This window comes from Anser brachyrhynchus, assembly GCF_964034855.1.
Source record: "Anser brachyrhynchus genome assembly, chromosome: 2".
Lineage (NCBI taxonomy): Eukaryota > Metazoa > Chordata > Aves > Anseriformes > Anatidae > Anser > Anser brachyrhynchus.
In genome coordinates, this window is record NC_137695.1 from 125,291,011 (window position 1) to 125,308,700 (window position 17,690).

Sequence of the window (17,690 nt, forward strand, 5' to 3'; positions counted from 1 at the left end):
AAATTCAGTCCCCCAAACACTCGTTCATTTTTTAAATTGTTTTATTGCAGTTGGATAATGGAGATAAATACCTAAGAGCAAAATCCAGTAAAAGTCACATTTATTTTAATTTTGGAACAATTCTCCAAACTGGTTGTGTTTTATGATAAAGAACAAAAAGTTAAACTACATTTCAGAACATTTTGTTCTTTAAAACTGGTCAGACAGGTGGGAAATATTAAAGTACTACAAATTAAATGAATAATTTTCCACTCCAGCTCTGTTTCCCAAATTGAACAAGTCCAAGTGAAAGAAACCATGACTTTTTCTGTTTTGGAGATGCATATCAGCTGGCGATGCACTTCAAGCTATATTAATTTGATTAAAAAGTTTATCCTTAATAACCTGAGACATCAATCCATGTATAGCTTCTATGGTGGTCTTGCAGCTGAAAAACAAGCATAAATTCAATGTTGGCTAAACACCGAACTCCACTGTCATTTTATTTGAAGATATTCAGCTGTTTTGGAAGTTCAGGGTGCCCATAACCCCATGAATCTTCCCAACTGCCCAGAAAGGAAAAGTCACACACACAGCAATTTAGCCATTGTTGCCAATAGCTTTGAAAAGCCAACTGACCAGCTCTGGTCTTTTGACACAAAGACCAACCCCAAAAAACTTTGTCTAGCAGTTCAGGACATCTTACATTAACAATAGAAAATGAGTGCTGTGGTCATCTGAACAAAAAAATTCCCCCAAAATCCTGGGTGATGAGAGCTACCAGCTTCTGTCAATAACTGAAGGCTGCCCGTGTTCTCTACCTTATCTCCTTTGTCCAAGCTCAAGCCAGTAACATATGGTAACCAGAGCTCCCCAGAGAAACTGTTTTACAGGGAACATTCAAGGAAGAGTTTATAGAGCTCATCAGGTAAAAACATGTAATATGTATATTTTTCAAAAAATAAGACAGCTGAGAGGATTCCTATTGATCCAAGTTTAATTCAATGCCTGATTTAGAGGAATGTACTGTCAAACTAACAAAAATATCTTAAAAAATACAAAAGATGTGTCATCACTGAAGGCATGAAGAATAGGGGTAAATTATTACTAGACAGATCAAGCAATCCTAGGCAAAGGAGGCCAGTTTGGAGCACAGTTTGGCCAATGAATATGTACTCTCATAAAACTGCTCTCAGTAACGTGTGTGTACAGAAACAGAACATTTCATATAGCCAAGTGTAAGTAGCTTTATGTTAATATCTTACAATATTATCTCCTATAACAAGTACACCCAATCAACATATTTATTCAGCTTTTAGCAAGCTTTGCAACCTTATTTACCCTAAGGATAATTTAGGTGTCAATGAATCAATTGTTCTGGTGCACCCACCAGGCTACTCCTGGCTTTTTTCTCTTTTATTAGGACAAATGATTTTATCTTTTCAGAGGAAAGATTATTAGTTGAAGAAAAAGGTGCATCTTTAAAAGTGTTATAATTAATTCTGGGAACTAAGGTAGCCTATGTTGCAGAGGAAAGCAGCACTGAAGAAAGACAACAGCAATCTCTTCCAGTCTTACAATTTATAAACTAACTACTAAGAACAAAAACAGGAAAGAAAAATGTCTGCAAATGCTGCAAGAAACAGTAATGATAGGGTGATGCAAAAATACTTTTTCAATTCTTACAATTTGAAAATAAAATGCTGTCAATCTTTTGGGACACCATGCAGATGAAAATCAAAGGCAAAAACACATCAGCAACCCCCTCTTTCCAGTATCTTTAAAGTGTTGCTATTGTAACTGTTTCACAGCAGGAACTGGAAAGTATCACTTAACATGAATTAGCAACAGCCTTAACTTCATTGGAAGGGTGCTCTGCAAGTGAAGTTGCCTCAGTGGGTATTAGCTTCTACAAAGACAAAAGCAAAAAAAACAAAAAGCAAACAAACAAACCCACCCAGCTCAACCATGCTTGTTGGAAAACTTGTCAGAGCTATTAACTTTCCATAAAAGGACACAGAACACACTGGCACAACAGCAGCTCCGGTTCTGCTTAGTAATGACCAGATTACATGTGCGTGCATCCCCTTGCTGCCTATGGTGAAACAAGCCCTTGACCAACAGCAGCGTTTCAGACTCACGCTCTTTAAGGCCAAGTCTGCGTTCAGCTGAGTTGTATTGAGCAAGATCTTCCTAAACCTGCCCAAAGTCATTTATTTAAAAATCAGTCTCTTTACGTAAGGCTTCCTTTTTTTCCCCACCCACCATTAAACTCACTACTCATCTGGTACCTCAAAAATCAGAGTTTGTTCCTTAGTAAAGTTTGTCCTGTGGCACATACTGCCAACATGAAGGAAAACAAACAAACAAACAAAAGCACAATGAAAATAAAATTATTCAAGATAAAAGGATGAGAAAGAGCACCAGAAACCTCCAAATCTGAAAATCAGAACATCCCAGATTTTATTCAATTTTTGCTGCCTGTTCCAAGTGATTCTATACAGCTGTTCCTTATTAAATTGAATCATATCCCACTCTGAACATTTTTAAGAAGCATGCAGGTGAATCTTATGTATTCCTGAATTCTCCATAGATTGCCCAGAGTTTATATTAGCAGGTACTTTTTGTTTTCGGAGTCTAGAATGTGCCAAATACAATGTTGTTGAACAGCCCAAGATATTGTATGACTTCTGTTGGATATTACTACTCTTTGTTAAGAAGATTTTACTCAGAAAAAATGGTGACTATAATCCTATATATTCTAAGCACACGTATCACTTGACTGTTCATTTGGAGAGAGATGTATTTGTGAGAAGCCATTTATGTTCACTTTTATACTTCAAAACTAACAAACAAGAGAGATAATTACAAACACGCATGTAAGGAACACTAAGGGAAAACACTATGATTCCTTTGAAATAATGCTCTGTACCCCATGGTTGTAATTTCATTAACAGACAATTAGTAGCTGGTAATAGTATTTGCTGGCAGGCAAGGTGGTGAAATGTAAAGGCTACAATTTCTGTAACTTGCTTCTTAAAAACAAAAACGCAAAAAGCAAACAAAAAACACCCTTCCCCATCTGTGAGAAAAAAGATGTATTAAGAATTATGAAAAAAGGGAAGTTCTTGATTTTTAAATAAAAGTATTACACAAGTATTTTCTTAAACCTTCAGAAATAATTGGTCTCATTTTTACCTAGAATCTAATCATTCCTATCCATAATCTTTTAGGTTACAATTTAATTGGTAGGCTACAATTAAAGTCTTGGTAATAAAACAAAATAACATTTTTTTTTTTAAAACAGGGAATGCATGCATTATCTTACCTGTCTCTTGTTGCTTTAGCAAGTTTGTCTTCTGATTTCTTATCGTGAGTTTCTAAACCCAGCATAAAACTGCCCCGGCCAAGCTGAGCTTCTGACTGTTCTAGTTTTTCAGACAAATCAAAGACCTGGCCAGTGGTGTAGTCAGCATTCTTTGGAGAAAGACAGCAATAAACGTATTGAATTCTAAGCCATAAATTCAAACATTTATATACAAAAATCAACAACACCTGAAAAGAGTCTCAAGTACTGCACATTTTAACCTGTATCTGCAATTTCAGTACTACAGAACATGAGTGGTACAGGAGTGGTGGTTGAGAGAGCAGGAGCTGAACAGCTGAGAAACACTCAGACTGAAATTGGCACCCACTTTTCACCCACTCCCTAAGTAAGGGGACCAAGAAAGTGAAAGTAAAACTCAGCAGACTTTGGCTCAGAGAAAAGTTTTCAAATTGGCTTTTGCAGAAGGAAGGTTTTGATGCTGCACTTTTCCATTGAAGATCTACCTTCAGTATTTCTCTTGCAACCTCATTTTAACAATTCCATCTATTAAGTATTAAAAAAAAAAAAAAGAAACAGCCACAAAAGAAGTGTTTACTTCTTCAATGATATTATTTTAAGGCATACTATTCGTTACAGTACTGTCAAGTATTATAAGGTTAAAAGGTAAACACTTTGTCTTAAACAAGACAAAGTCTAAATTTATACAGAACTCAGTAAAATTATATATAAGTTATTCCCACCTTTTACTTTTAAAGAGCAGATATAAGGAACATTTAAATATTTATGATTAGGGAAACCTTCTTTTATTGCTTAAATGTGACAAACAGAACCTTAATGTGGAAACTATATGACCTACTAGTGTCCCAGTAAGCATTTTACAGTACAGGGTCTGGCTTTCAGCACTAATGAATTAAACGTATGCACAAAATAGCATACTGTGGTACTTACAGTAAGCAAACTTGAAGAACTGAGAGTGTTCACCCAGTATTTGTTCCACAAAAGCTCAAGCAATTTACGATCCAAAGATGATTTAAAGTAAGAGACTTCTAAAGCATAATACCTTTAAAAACAAACATGCACACAAGATAAGCTTCCATGTATCTTGTTTGGCTCTGACACCCATATGATGTCTCTCTGAAAAAGTTCTTATCAGTGGCAAGTATCTGCAGAAATTCAAAGCACTAAATGATAAGTTACCCCAGTTCCAATTCTAACTTTACAAGATACTCCATAAGTATTTCATTTATAGCTTTAATGCAGGTTTACATTATCCCCATGCATACACTGTGTTCTATTTAGGAGACTGCAAGTGTTTTTATTAATTTCCTAACAACTTCTTGTACAATGCAATGATGTCCCATGCTTGGGATCTTCAGTACAGTAATTTTTTTTTAATAGATGACTGATTACATATATCTCACCTCTAATTCCATTAGGGACATCTGATAACAGCAAATGTTACTAACAGACAAATAATCTTAAGTTCTATCACATTTATTTTGAAAGTCAGGCTTTACTGATGCTACAGAATTCACAAGAAATGACAAAGCAGATAGAAAGCTGAGTTACGCAAAATCATTTGTGTAGGCGAATTACAGCAACATGAAAGCCAAATGCTAAATTTTATTTTGATTGGGAAATTCAGAAGGGTAGTAACAGTCCTATTATATTTTGATTTCTCTGGAAAGTTACTTTGCTTGACATTTCTCTAAGAGATTCCATCTGCAATAACAATGCTTTACAGTCTACCAACAACACCACACTTTAATATTTCTGTGATAGAAAGTCTTAGATAGACTATCCTTATGTGACAGATAGCCTTATTTCACATATGCTAAGAAAAATGAAGTCAGTTCGTTCAAAGAAATGTGTGCCAGATTCAAAGTAAGAAATCCAACTCACGTGAGAAATAATGCAGTGAACTTAAAAAGACTAAATGGATGCAGTTTCACATTGGACATTAAATACCAATTAAGGCAGAGAAGTTTGACTAAGATTATCCAGACTGTTACTACAAAGCAATCATTAGTCACTGGCATTCCAAACAGAGTAACTTCAAAAAAATAGCTTCTAACATATGTCAGCTTCCTGAGAAACACTACCAACTTAAATAAATAAATAATAAAAAAATAAAAAAGAATCATTTGTTTGTTAGACCACCTCTAATAAAAAAAGGACAAAACATAAGCTTCCTCTCATACATAGAAGTGTGGACTTCTGGGCAATGCCGGATTTACAATAACTACTCTGAAATGACAGAAACATTACAGTTCAACGAAGATTTCTGTATGGCTACTGTTCTATATTTTTCTCAAATGATATAAGAAAATCAATTCTTATTTGTTCTAAGTTCATCTCTTCAGGGTCAAACTCTACATGAACTATAAATGCACTGAAGAACAGATACCCATTCACCAAAACCATGAAAAAAATATAGGCAACAGCCTACAAGACATGCTGGTGTCAATGACATCTTGAAGTGTTCTGTACACAGTTGCTTAAGCTGTACTGCTTGTCAAACATCTGAAGACAGACCCAAAACCAGGCTCTGTTACTGGAAGAAGCGGTCCCAAGCTTTCCCTGGCTGTTCTTTCCAAACCTTCATCTTCACCATCTGCCTCTGTTTTCCACCCTACCAGAGCTTAACCAGCAAGAATGCGTGTGCTGCCACAAGTTGGATCAGATCAGGAGAGTGACCTGGCAAAACAAGTGTCTTGCCAAGCATGTAAATGTACGTATGGAGTAAGGAACACACAGCTGGGGATAGAAGAATGGTTAAAATTAAACTGCTTTTTCATGGAAACTAAACTAGCAGGAGAGATGAAGCAGCAATGCTTCCTGTTGCTGAAGTTATCTGTGAAGCAGCTCCACCTTCCAATACTACCAGAAACACGACTGAAAAACTGCAGCCATGTAACTGCAGGATAAAGAGAGGCACTGCAGTTGCCACTGCTCAGAAGAGCAGCAAGATAAGTCTACCTAGTCCTATTGCTGTATCTACATCTGACCCTTTCCTCCTTGCCCTAAGAAAGCACCACCACTTAGAAGTGTTCAAGAACCAGCTGCTAAAGCTTTTAACCAGGTTAAAAGTAACTTCATCTTTAAAACAGTTCTCCTTTTAAGTATCTTCTGATAAACGACAGTTACACTTTTCCACAAAACCAACACTGCTAAAGCAACAAAGAACTTCAAGATTTGAAACACTCCAAGAAATGCAGTTTTCCATAATGAATCACTAAGCTATATTAAAAAAAAAGGGGAGAGAGAGAACTTGTGCTGAAGTTAGTAATTTTTATGTTACTTACTGTTTACAATGTACACCAAAGTCTTCTATTTTATTAAGTGGAATAGTTTGGTATTCAGAGGGACCTTCATCCGGAGGCTTATACCCCTGAAATTAAACAAAGAAAGGGCAGAGATGACACAGTAAGATTAGGACTTCTCAAAATGACTAAGCTCTTCGAAAGCACTTCACAACGTTCTCGTTTATGCAAAGGAAGATACTTTCCTAAGGTAAATGAAATTTCCCCTGGTAGTCTGAAATTTGGGATTTTCTTGGATCTCAGGTGTACATTTGGCTTTACTAGAAGTTACTGTATTTGCAGGTCTATTGAAAAGCATGTTGGAAGCAACCTGGTGGTCATAGTTCACCTTTTTCTAACAGTTTATGTGGTATGTTATGGTTAGATCATTTCTTAGATAAGAGAAATGAAGAGTTTCTAAGATAAGACTTTTCTATCTTTCTTGGAAGTGATTTCAATCCTCTTTGGAAAGAAGATAGAAGGTATGAGAAGAGGGAAAAAACATGCCTTTAATATGCCCTAAGGATACCTAAAACTTCAGTTACTTATTTAGTCAAGATGGTGCCCCTCACAGCTACTGATTAGGCAGGAACTGCTCACAGAACACTCCCTAACAAATACCCTTCGTGCATTTATAAATACCCTCTGTGCAAATACAAAATATGCATTTTCTATATAGGATTTGGTTTTCAGGCACAGGATTCTTCCCTGTGCAAACACTCAAAGCATTTATGAAGTGTTTTTGCCAACCGAAGTGAATCCTCTTCTGAATCACAAATTGTTCTAAGGAAATCTTTTGTATATTTATCAACACAAAAATAATGCTTGAATGCAAGTGGGAACCTCTCATAAACATTTTGTTAGTTACAGTTTTACTGAATGACACACTAATGTTCTTGATAAGCCAACGATAACTGGAAGTTTGAACAATACAGCTGAACTTTATTAGACTGAAATAAAATAGCACAATTGTATGAGTCAGAAGTATCAACAAAAGACTGCATTTGGAGATCTAGATCTCCACTATTTATGTGATTTCTTAGTTTTTAGCCCAACTCTTCCATGTTAATTAACCTCTTTTGTACATTACTTTGTGAAGATTCATAGTATTTATTTAAAAGATTTAAGTAGAAAGTTTCAAATGATATTTTTCTAAAATGAAAAGCAAATTACAACACATAATGTCAAAATTTTAGTAGCATGTTTTAGGTCTAAAAATGATAGAAAAATATTAACAAATACTTTAATGAATGTCACCTAGAATTATATCCATTAAAAAACTTATATATTAAGAGATATAATTTTAGGACAGCTTTCTTATCTAGACAGTCTATTTGATTTAAGGCTGCCAAAAATCTATGAACAAAATAGAAGTCAACCTTTCTAAAGGTAATGAATGTCCAAAGACACACAATAACCAGCATGTCAACATGTCTTCTAGAATGAACACTGATATATAGCACAGCAAAGTAAATCAAACTGTTAGATGAACAAACCACTAATCTTTACAATCAATTACTTATTTAAAGACAGTTTATTGATCTTGCGATCATGCACTAGATTATTTTAAATATTTACCTTAGGATATGTCCTAAACGCGCCAAGATTTACTTTTCCTGCAGATATTGTTCTTGTTGGATCAATCTGTAAAAATACAGGCAATGCTTGTTATGTAACGTTTTATGAACTATTACAGGCATAAATTAATAGCAATTGCATTTCAGAAGCATAATTAGTGCAAATTGGTTTAGTTTAGTCATTAACAGTACTTTTTCAGTTGGCATCCATTTGTGTGAGACTCTAAACAGAGGGAATATCAATGGCTATGGGCCATTTTTTCAAACTAATTTCCTCTCTTTCCCAAATACTTTAAAGAAATCCCACCTAAAGCAAGCAACAAACCATAATAAAAATCCACATTTTAATATTATAACCACTAGAGCTAAGAAAGAGCATTATGCAACCTACTGTATTTTGGTGGAAGAGAAAAAAGACTAACAAAGGAGCCTCCTTGATAACACATTTATTAATACTCTGCTTCAACTTAAGAAAAAAGAAAAAAGAAGAAAAAAGAAGAAAAAAGAAGAAAAAAGAAGAAAAAAGAAGAAAAAAGAAGAAAAAAGAAGAAAAAAGAAGAAAAAAGAAGAAAAAAGAAGAAAAAAGAAGAAAAAAGAAGAAAAAAGAAGAAAAAAAGAAGAAAAAAGAAGAAAAAAGAAGAAAAAAGAAGAAAAAAGAAGAAAAAAGAAGAAAAAAGAAGAAAAAAGAAGAAAAAAGAAGAAAAAAGAAGAAAAAAGAAGAAAAAAGAAGAAAAAAGAAGAAAAAAGAAGAAAAAAGAAGAAAAAAGAAGAAAAAAGAAGAAAAAAGAAGAAAAAAGAAGAAAAAAGAAGAAAAAAGAAGAAAAAAGAAGAAAAAAGAAGAAAAAAGAAGAAAAAAGAAGAAAAAAGAAGAAAAAAGAAGAAAAAAGAAGAAAAAAGAAGAAAAAAGAAGAAAAAAGAAAAAAAAAGAAAAAAAAAGAAAAAAAAAGAAAAAAAGAAAAAGGAAATGTTCTGTATCTGTGAAATGTCATAACATATGGTTATGTTATGACATATGATTCCCCTATGATGTCATAACATAGGGGAACTCACATGCTGGAAATATTTCTTAGGGGTGATCTATCCTTGTGTAATGTAATTCTACCAGAGTTATATCCTTTCTTTCTCACTAACTTCAGTCTTTTTTCCCTTATTGCCTTCAGTACCAACAGGTGTACAAGTCGTACTTGTAAGGTTTACTTTGATTTAAAATGTGATCTGATGCCTGGAAGAACTGAAGAGCCTGAAGGATTTCTTCAGATTTTTTCTTCAAAGGCTTCCTAGAATCTTCTACCTTGTACTATGCCATTCATTTCATCTAAAAGGCATTTTAGCTTCAAAGTAACAGAACTCTGTGAAAATGCTTTCCTCCAGTCCTATGGAAGAGGCACCCAAGAGAACAAAACCAGAGTTTTGTTATATTGTAGGAGGTTAAATATGGATTACTCACTGCATTTTCTGCAGAAGTACCATCCTCAAGTTAAGAGCAGCATATAGATTTGTGCAGAACTACAACATGTGGAACAATGCAGTGAAAACAGCCTCAAAGAACAAGACTACTGGTTTGACCAGCATGTGGCCAACAAAGCAAAAGGGTTGAAACTGATTTAAGTGTTGGAACTAACACTTCCATCATGCACAACACACACTACTAGACTGTTCATGGACAAAAACCCTAAAGTTATTCCCTTCTCAGCATAATTTGCTTTGCAGTTTTATCAACTATCAGACAGTACTTACAACCACTGCTACAAAGGGTTCTTGGAATTGCTGATTAAGCATCTGAGTACTGACATCGATCCCAGAGAGCCAGCAGCCGTAGCCAGGGTGACTGTGATACCAGCCAATTGCGTTTTCTAGACGACCGACCTAGCAGCAGCGAAGGAAAACAAATCCAGTGTTAATTTCCATCCTTAAAGTATCGGCTGCCCTCTGCTGGGCCTGCCAGCATACTACAACGCAGTAAGAATAAAAACAAGAATATACGCAAGAGTCTGCTATGCTAACTTAAATACTAAATACACAGCTTATTTTGCTGAACTATTTTCTAAAAACCATACATTACGTAGTATTTGCTGTCATAACTACTCTATGCTGTTATATACTACCACGAAACAAAGAATTTCAGCTCCATGGACCCAGTAACAACTTCACTGACAGCTGAAATGCAGAAGAGACTCCACATGCTAAGGGAAGTAAGCAAAGCCTTGTCAGTGTGGAAGAGAAATTTTTTGGGGGTCAACATGATGCAAGTATATATAATCTCATATAACGTATAGTAAGTTCGTAGAGAATAAATGTTCACTATTTAGTACAGTAACACATCTCAGAGGCATGTAGTGAGATCATTGGCAGGTTTAAAAAATAGCAACTTAAAAAGATGCGTATTTTTGACCACCAAAAGTGACAGAATTCATTGCCACAGTATGCTGTGAAAGCCAAAAGATGATTTCTTGAGATTTTTAGGAGCAGAAAAACTCACAGTAGAAGTTTCCAAATAATACTGCTGGATAACTCTTAAAGTACCCTTCCCTGCCCCCCCCCCCCCCCCCCCAAAAAAAAAAAGAAAAAAGCAAGCAACCAACAACAACAACAAAAAAACCATACCATGGTTCATCAAGGAGAACAAACACCCACTGCACCTAAGTTTGTAATTCATCAGGATTTGTTTACTGGCTGTTCAATATTGAATTGAATGACTTTAGTCTGACTACCCTACGTGCCAGTTCTTAACCGAGCGTTGCATGTTCCAATATATCAGCTGCTTGATTTTGCCAAATACTGAGTACGTCGGGATGAGACAGAACGCACAAACTACCTACCGAACTGAATGTTTATTTTGTTTTTGAATTGGTGAATAATATTTATATTTTCTTGCAACTCTCATTTAAGAGAGTCAAAGAGAACAACAGCACACTAAAGCACATATATTATTTTTCAAAGCCAACTAACACTTCTTTTTTTTAAACCATGGCTATATCAGATCCTGCCGACAGAGAAACAAATAACTGGAACATTGGCTTCTGTAAAGTACCTATGCAGGGTGGATATTATCAACTTGCAATCTAATATAAAAAGTTATTCCAGGCACAACTCCTTGCCAAAATCAAACACGAACAGTCAGCATGCAAACTCTGTCAGAGCACCAGTAAAGCTGAATTATTGTATTTGCACACAAGTTCAATTTCAAAATAGTGAAGTTATACACAAAACTGCACAATACAAACAATCATAAAAAATATTTCCTATCAAATGAGTGCTCCCCTATAAACCTGGGCTGTTTTCAAAATCTAATGAAGTAATTGTATATAGAAATACTCATATTATGCTATATACTTATTAAATTGAAACTCATCATTTCTACCTAAGAACTGGATAGTAAAAATACATCTTTAGATAAAAACACCTTTTCATATTCCATACTTTTCTGCAACAGCAATATTAAAATCATGACATCAATAGTTTCCAGATAAAATGAACCAGATTAAATAAATTATTTTGAAATTTTCTCATAAACAGGGATGACAAATTACTTCCCTCCCCTCAAAAAAGCTCTAGAATATACTTACCCTTGTTTTGTTTACTTTTTTCTAACATTATGATCCAGCCTAATTCACATTTATTTAAATATCTTTAACTAGATATAAAGCTGTGAATCTAAGTACAACTCTCCAAAACAACCCAAATACTTGCTGTGTTATCTCCAGTGACTTGGTAAGGGTCCTTTAATTTTAGCTGGTTTATAATACTTCTGGGATTAAAGGAAAAACAAAGGATAAACTAGGCCTCAAACTATTTGAGCTTGGACAGTTAAGAGGGATTTCAATGCTTATTCATGGCGTAAGATTGCCCTGTACTGGAAGAAGCGTACCAGTAGGTACCCTGATATACCAGCATGCTGGTTTCTAGATCGGCCACAGAGCACGTTTGTATTTCTGTCACTCTTCTGCATGCAAGATTTTTTACGGCATGCTGAGGCTTAACCTGACATGTCTAGGAGTACAAGGTGAGGAAGTGGGGCCAGACTTTGAGTCGGTTATCTCAATATCTGAATTATAAATCTGGATAATTAGGTTGCACTGGAAGTTATTTATTCCTTCAGTGGCTTTTTCCTCCAAAAATGTGTTTTGTTTATAAATATAGAGAACAGCAGAGTTGCTAGGCAGTGAGACTTCAGAAAGCAAGAAGGTGCAAACAAGTATCATATTCCTGATCTATAAATAATAAAATATTTTGGTGAGAAAATTACTAAGTTATATTTAATTTCACATACTGTTTTTAGAGAAGACACATCAGATATTTTAGAAACACGCTCCCTTCTTGTTCCACTGACAAGCCACCAGCCGCAGCCACAGAAACACCTCCTGAGCAAGACGAGTCGCGAGGAAGGAGCAACCCAAGTTGTGAGGAAGGAGCAACCCAAGTTGTGAGGAAGGGAAGCAGTCAGGCACCTGCTGACCTCCAGACATGGAAACCAGCGTGCTCAGGGGCCGTGCTGCTGCCCTGCCGCAGCTCCCCGGCCACGTTAGGGCAGGCACACAGCGACCGGGCCGCCGGAGCAGCACGGGGAGCGGGCAGGGGCTCGCATGGCAGCCGTGCGGGCGGCGGGGAGCGGCTTTTACCTGCTTGGCGTTCTCGATGTACGCCGCCATGTACTCGTAGGCGGCCGCCTGCGCGTTGACGCGGGTCTCGGTGCCCTCCACCGGCAGGGCGAAGCTGTCCATGATGATCATGGTCTCGCCGTCCACCTTGCCCAGCATGAGCCCCATCACCTCCAGGTTGCCCCCGGACCTGGCGTGCATCACCATCTTGAGGAGGGCCAGCGCCGAGATCTTGCAGTACTTGAAGTAATGGTGGCTGAAAGAGAGGGGCCGCCGGGGCGCTCAGCGACGGCCCCGGCCCCGACCGAGCCCCGGCCCCTCGCCGCCCACCCGCCCCGCGGCCCCGCTCTCTCTCACTCCTTGGTCCAGGGCTTGGCCGCCAGGATCTCCTGCTGCTGCTTGCGGTCGTACTTGTAGATCTCGTCGATGCTCTGCGCCTCCTGCATGTTGTTGGCCAGCTCCCACGTCTTCTGCGCCATCACGCTCCCGGAGCTGCCGCTCCCCGCCCCGGCCGCCGCCGCCATCTCCCCCCCCAGCTCCCGGCCCGGCCCGGCCCGGCCCGGCTCGGCCTCACCCCGGCCGCCGGCGGAAGCAGGAGCCGCTGGGGGAGCACGGAGGAGCGGCGGAGCCCTGCGCCCCCAGCGGGCGGCGGCCGCGGCGGGCTGCCCGTCCTCGCTGCGGGGCCCGCCGGAGCCGCAGGGGGCGCTGCCGGCCGCCGGCCGCCGCTTTCCGGGGAGGCGGCGACGGGCGCGGAGGGCGGCCGCCGGTGAGCGGGGCGGCGGGGCCGGGGGTCGGGCACCCCCCCGGTGGTGGTGGTGTGGGGGGGCCGGGGAGCTGAGCAGGGCTCGGGCGTCCCCGGCCGGGGGGCAGCGGGCCCTGGGCGGCCTCCCGGGGGGAGCCGCTGGGTGCGCGGCCGTTGCTTGACAACGGGGCGCCGCGCCGGGAGGGGGCTGCCCCGCAGCGCCTCAGGGTGCCCCGGGCCGGGCCGGGCCGGGCCGGGTCGGGTTTGGTTTGGTTTGTTTGGGTTGGATTTGGTTGGGTTGGGTTTGTTTTGGTTTGGTTGGGGTGGCAGCAGCAGGCCGAGGGAGGGGGAGAGGCGTTGCGCCGAGCTGCCGCGGTGGGAGAAATAAACCTCTTCTGTCCCCGAAGGTTTCCCCAAATCGTTTTCTTTTCGGCCCAAAAGACGGGTTCTGGAGGAGGTAAACTCTTAGGGCGAGAGGAGGTAACTCGTGAGGCTTGCCGGCTTGATGCTTTGATCATTAATTCCCTTCCTAGTTACGAAACACGTTGTTTTTAATTGGAGTTTATTCGTGAGCATCCAGACCGTGGGTGTTTTGTGCTTTTTCAGATAAGAATCAAAAAGAAAGGAAGGTGAAAGATACACAAACCATCCTTCTGACAGCGAGAGGTTCTTCTGCATGCTACTCAAAGGGAGAGAGAAGCAGCCAGTGCTGCCTGGCCTCAGGGTTCAGGAGGCACGGGGGAAACTTTGAAAAATATTTCTGAGGGAAACAATTATGAGGCCATGTAACCTGTAAGTAAAATTACCGCACACGACATATAGTAGCTTGTTTAAAACACTTCACTTCCCTGCTGCCCTTGCTGCAGTTTATATGGAAGGGAATTGCCTCGTCTGGCTTTCCTGATGCACAAAATAGGCAGGATCTGCCTAAATAACATGGGCTGATTTCACGTCTTCTGCCCCACTTCCTTGAACAAATACAAGAGAAAAAGAAAGAGTAAAAAGGTGAATATTTCTTTAGGTGATAAAATATACACAGTATGCAAACAGATACAATACACGCAAAATAATACATATGCTAATAGGTGTTTTGAATGTCTTGAATGCAGACATACATTATTAATTGTGTTTGGGTGTAGATCCAGTATCCATCTCTGTTCAAACCTGACTTCTCTTGAATGTCTGTGTGCTTTCCGTCGCCTGGTGTATTTGACCAAGTTGAAGTCTATGTAGTTGACTTTGTGATTATTTGGAGTTGCTTTTATGAAAAATTCCAATTTAAAAGAAGTAAGTTATGAATACACGAACTTATATCTTCTTGAAAGTTAAAATATATAAAATATTTGTCTTTTTGTGGGCTTTTTCCAACAGCAGTTGAATAAATAGTATATCTAATGTAATTTTCATTCGAGTCATACAGTGTTTTGCAAGTGAAAATACAAATTTTAAAGATAAGCGAGTTCAAGAAAGAACTGACAGATCTATGCTGCCAAAAATCTATACTTTTAATAGTATTTACAGAATGCTATTTTCCAAAAAACATGAAAAATGTGTTGTTTGCACCTTGTGATGTTGAGGACGTGCGGTTTATTGTTAGGTTTTCACATGGTCTCACTTTCCCTTCTGCTCCACACGCATGCCCAACAAGCAATGCTTTCAAGCTTAGTTTTGAGCCTGCTACTTTTGCTAGTAATAATTGCAGGGGTCTAGAAATGCACACAGTCCATTCAGACACCTTGCTAAACTGAAAATAGACTTTTATTTTGAGGTGAATTGGTTTTAGGGTGGCAGGCTCTACCTCGGTCAGTTTGTGCGGTCATATGAGGCCAGTTTGAAATAAATAGTTCACTGTGAATTTAGCACAGTAGCCTCCAATGTAGTTCATTGTGTAACTGGGGACTGTGATAGCACTCTTTTCAGATAGAAATGTATAATTTTTAATTTTTTATTAGTCAGGATCTCTTTGCTTGGTACAGTAGGTCATAAAAATTTTTAATATTCAGTAAGATATTTGCTTATGTGCATTTTCTGAACTCAGCAATGTGTCACATTCAAATTGTCAGTGCTTTGCTCATAATATATAAGAAAAGGTCTTACTTTTTTCTTTCTTTTTCATTCTCTTTCAGTATAATACACCCTTTTCACGTATCAAAATTTCCACTTATGCATATTGTAGGAAAATGAAGCAGAAGGATGTAAGGCAAAACGTCTAGGTATTTTCTGAGACACATTTGGCCACTTTTCCTTGTTACTTAGCTGGTGTGCTGGACCAGCAGTGTTGTAGGTTTAGTTGTCTTAGTGTTCTTTAAGGCCTGGGGTTGTGAGCTTTCTTCACATCAGTTGAATGTGTAGTTCAACTTCAAAACACAAGGACAAAACGGTTAGGTTATTATATTGCTCTTTTGAACAATATGAAAAAAAAAAAGTGCAGGATGCTACAATATTCATTGTGTTCCTCATACTAGATAGAAACTATGCTGCAAATATTCCTTTCCTTATGTAATAGCTCAGATTAGGTTTGGTACTGTTCCAATACAGTGATTTAGAAACAGTTCTAGAGCTTATGAATGTTAGTGTAAATAGAGATTAAAAATTCAGACTCCAGAGTTACTGAGCCTTTGGGAAGTCTTTCTCACAGTGCCTCCTCCACGCAGTAATTTATTTTCCTGTTGGTGGGTAAGTGATGGCACCAACTTGTAAGTTGTTTAAGATGGCAAGTTGTTTTTTCCATTCAGAACAGGTTTTTCATTATTCTTATGTAACTTAATAGGCTAAATAAAATTCATCAGTGCCTGCAAACTTACTGTCTTTTAGATTTCTTTTATCTGTCATCACTATACAAAACTAATGAGATTAAAGATTTAGGACAAATCAGATGGGGAAATTTATTTTTGGATTTGCTTGTCCTGTATTACCACTAGGAGTTGTAAATAGGTTGTCCTAGTTCTGCCTCCTTTGTAACGTTAAATTTCATAATATGAATCAAAAAGAGCACTAGTGTAAGACACAAAGTTTAAAGCAGATGTATTCATTAGATTCAAGTAATTGCATATTAGCTTCATTTGTCTGCAGAAGTTCTGACATTTTCTCTTCATCTTACTTTTCATAGAAAACATTTATCTTACTCTCCCTGAACACATTATTGTATATTTTTCTATTTAGTGTCTTATTCTGCTGGGCTTTGTGTCTGTGTTTTTTTAATTTCCTTGATGTTCTTCCTGAAAGTGTCTCCTAATATGTTCTTATCATTGGCTTATTGCTTATTTCATATAATCTATAAGCTTTAGGAGATACTGAATTAGCCTTAATAAAACTGCTCTGCAGTCTGTACTTAGATACTGGATGTGAGGGGATTGCTTCCTAAGACCTTCCTAAGCCAATGCTAGAGTTGTGTGGTTAGCATTAGAAGGATGTAAGGGTCTTAATTTTCTTGTCGGCCTCATTGTTCCTTTAAGTGTGAAGAATATTAGATTTTTTTTTTTTTTATCCATAGGCTTAGTTTCACACGAGTTCTCCAGTGGAGTTGGCGAAAATGCTGAGTGGAGATTAGGATGAGTGGGCTTCTATGCAGTGAATCTTTTTTTTTTCCCCCCCATGGTTACTTATCAGAACTAGAAATACTGTACAACTGCATGCTAAGGCTGTCTAAACAAAGGACGTTTGAAGTCTTTGTGCATGCCCTAACTTCTGTGCCATTCCGTTGTCATTATTTCTAGTTGCATTGATTTTTATTATCAGGTTATCTAGAGGCAGCAATGTACAATAATAAAATGCTAAAATTTCAGCTCTGAAGAGCTTTCAGTTGCATAGGCAAGATGCACAAGTAATCGAAGACAGGTAATCAGCTGTTCCCCCAGTACATGTTTTATTACAGATGAGTGGCTTGTCTGATTATAAGGCAATGCTGAGGATATCCATATTACAATTATTGTAGAATGGTAGCTGTTTTTATTGCCTTTGCTGTTTTATTGATGCAGAAGGCACCAATACACTGTCAGCTCCAAAAGATGAGAGAAATATCTTCAGACATCAAGATTCCCGATTTTACTTTATTTATTTATTTTTTTCTGGTGAAACATCAAGTAATCTCCTCCATAGATGGGTTTCGTAAGTCTGTTGTTTATTTAACCCAGCCAAGATCTTAAGGCATGCAGTTCTGAGGGC

The 17,690-nt window shown here is 38.3% G+C and overlaps 2 protein-coding genes across 4 annotated transcripts in view; one reads left to right on the top strand and one right to left on the bottom strand.

Annotated features, from left to right (window-relative positions):
- Positions 1-23: 23 nt before the first annotated feature.
- On the bottom strand, positions 24-13,418 carry COPS5 (COP9 signalosome subunit 5). The gene is made up of 8 exons (XM_080582434.1): positions 13,142-13,418; positions 12,806-13,040; positions 9,924-10,052; positions 8,188-8,253; positions 6,613-6,698; positions 4,256-4,367; positions 3,308-3,456; positions 24-427 (listed from the first exon to the last, which is right to left on the bottom strand). The coding sequence occupies exons 1-8, from the start codon at positions 13,306-13,308 to the stop codon at positions 343-345; spliced, it is 1,029 nt and encodes a 342-aa protein (XP_080438560.1). The 5' UTR covers positions 13,309-13,418; the 3' UTR covers positions 24-342.
- An 8-nt stretch (positions 13,419-13,426) lies between these two features.
- Positions 13,427-17,690, top strand: part of CSPP1 (centrosome and spindle pole associated protein 1) — a 60,361-nt gene continuing 56,097 nt past the window's right edge. For 2 of the 3 annotated variants that reach the window (XM_080582416.1, XM_080582418.1), the window contains exons 1-2: positions 13,427-13,550; positions 14,133-14,318. The gene's annotated coding sequence lies outside the window, so the exon portion shown is untranslated. Of the gene's footprint in view, positions 13,551-13,629; positions 13,984-14,132; positions 14,319-17,690 lie in introns of those variants that run through there. The other variant, XM_080582417.1, reaches the window with a different exon arrangement.

Bases quoted from the DNA above. Each gene is read 5' to 3' on its own strand.
- COPS5 (XM_080582434.1), bottom strand. From the start codon at position 13,308: ATGGCGGCGGCGGCCGGGGCGGGGAGCGGCAGCTCCGGGAGCGTGATG. The intron at 8,254-9,923 runs GTAAGTACTGTC...GTATTTTTACAG, and splicing joins AACCCTTTGTAGCAGTGGTT to ATTGATCCAACAAGAACAAT. The intron at 4,368-6,612 runs GTAAGTAACATA...TTGTTTTTAAAG, and splicing joins TTTGGTGTACATTGTAAACA to GTATTATGCTTTAGAAGTCT.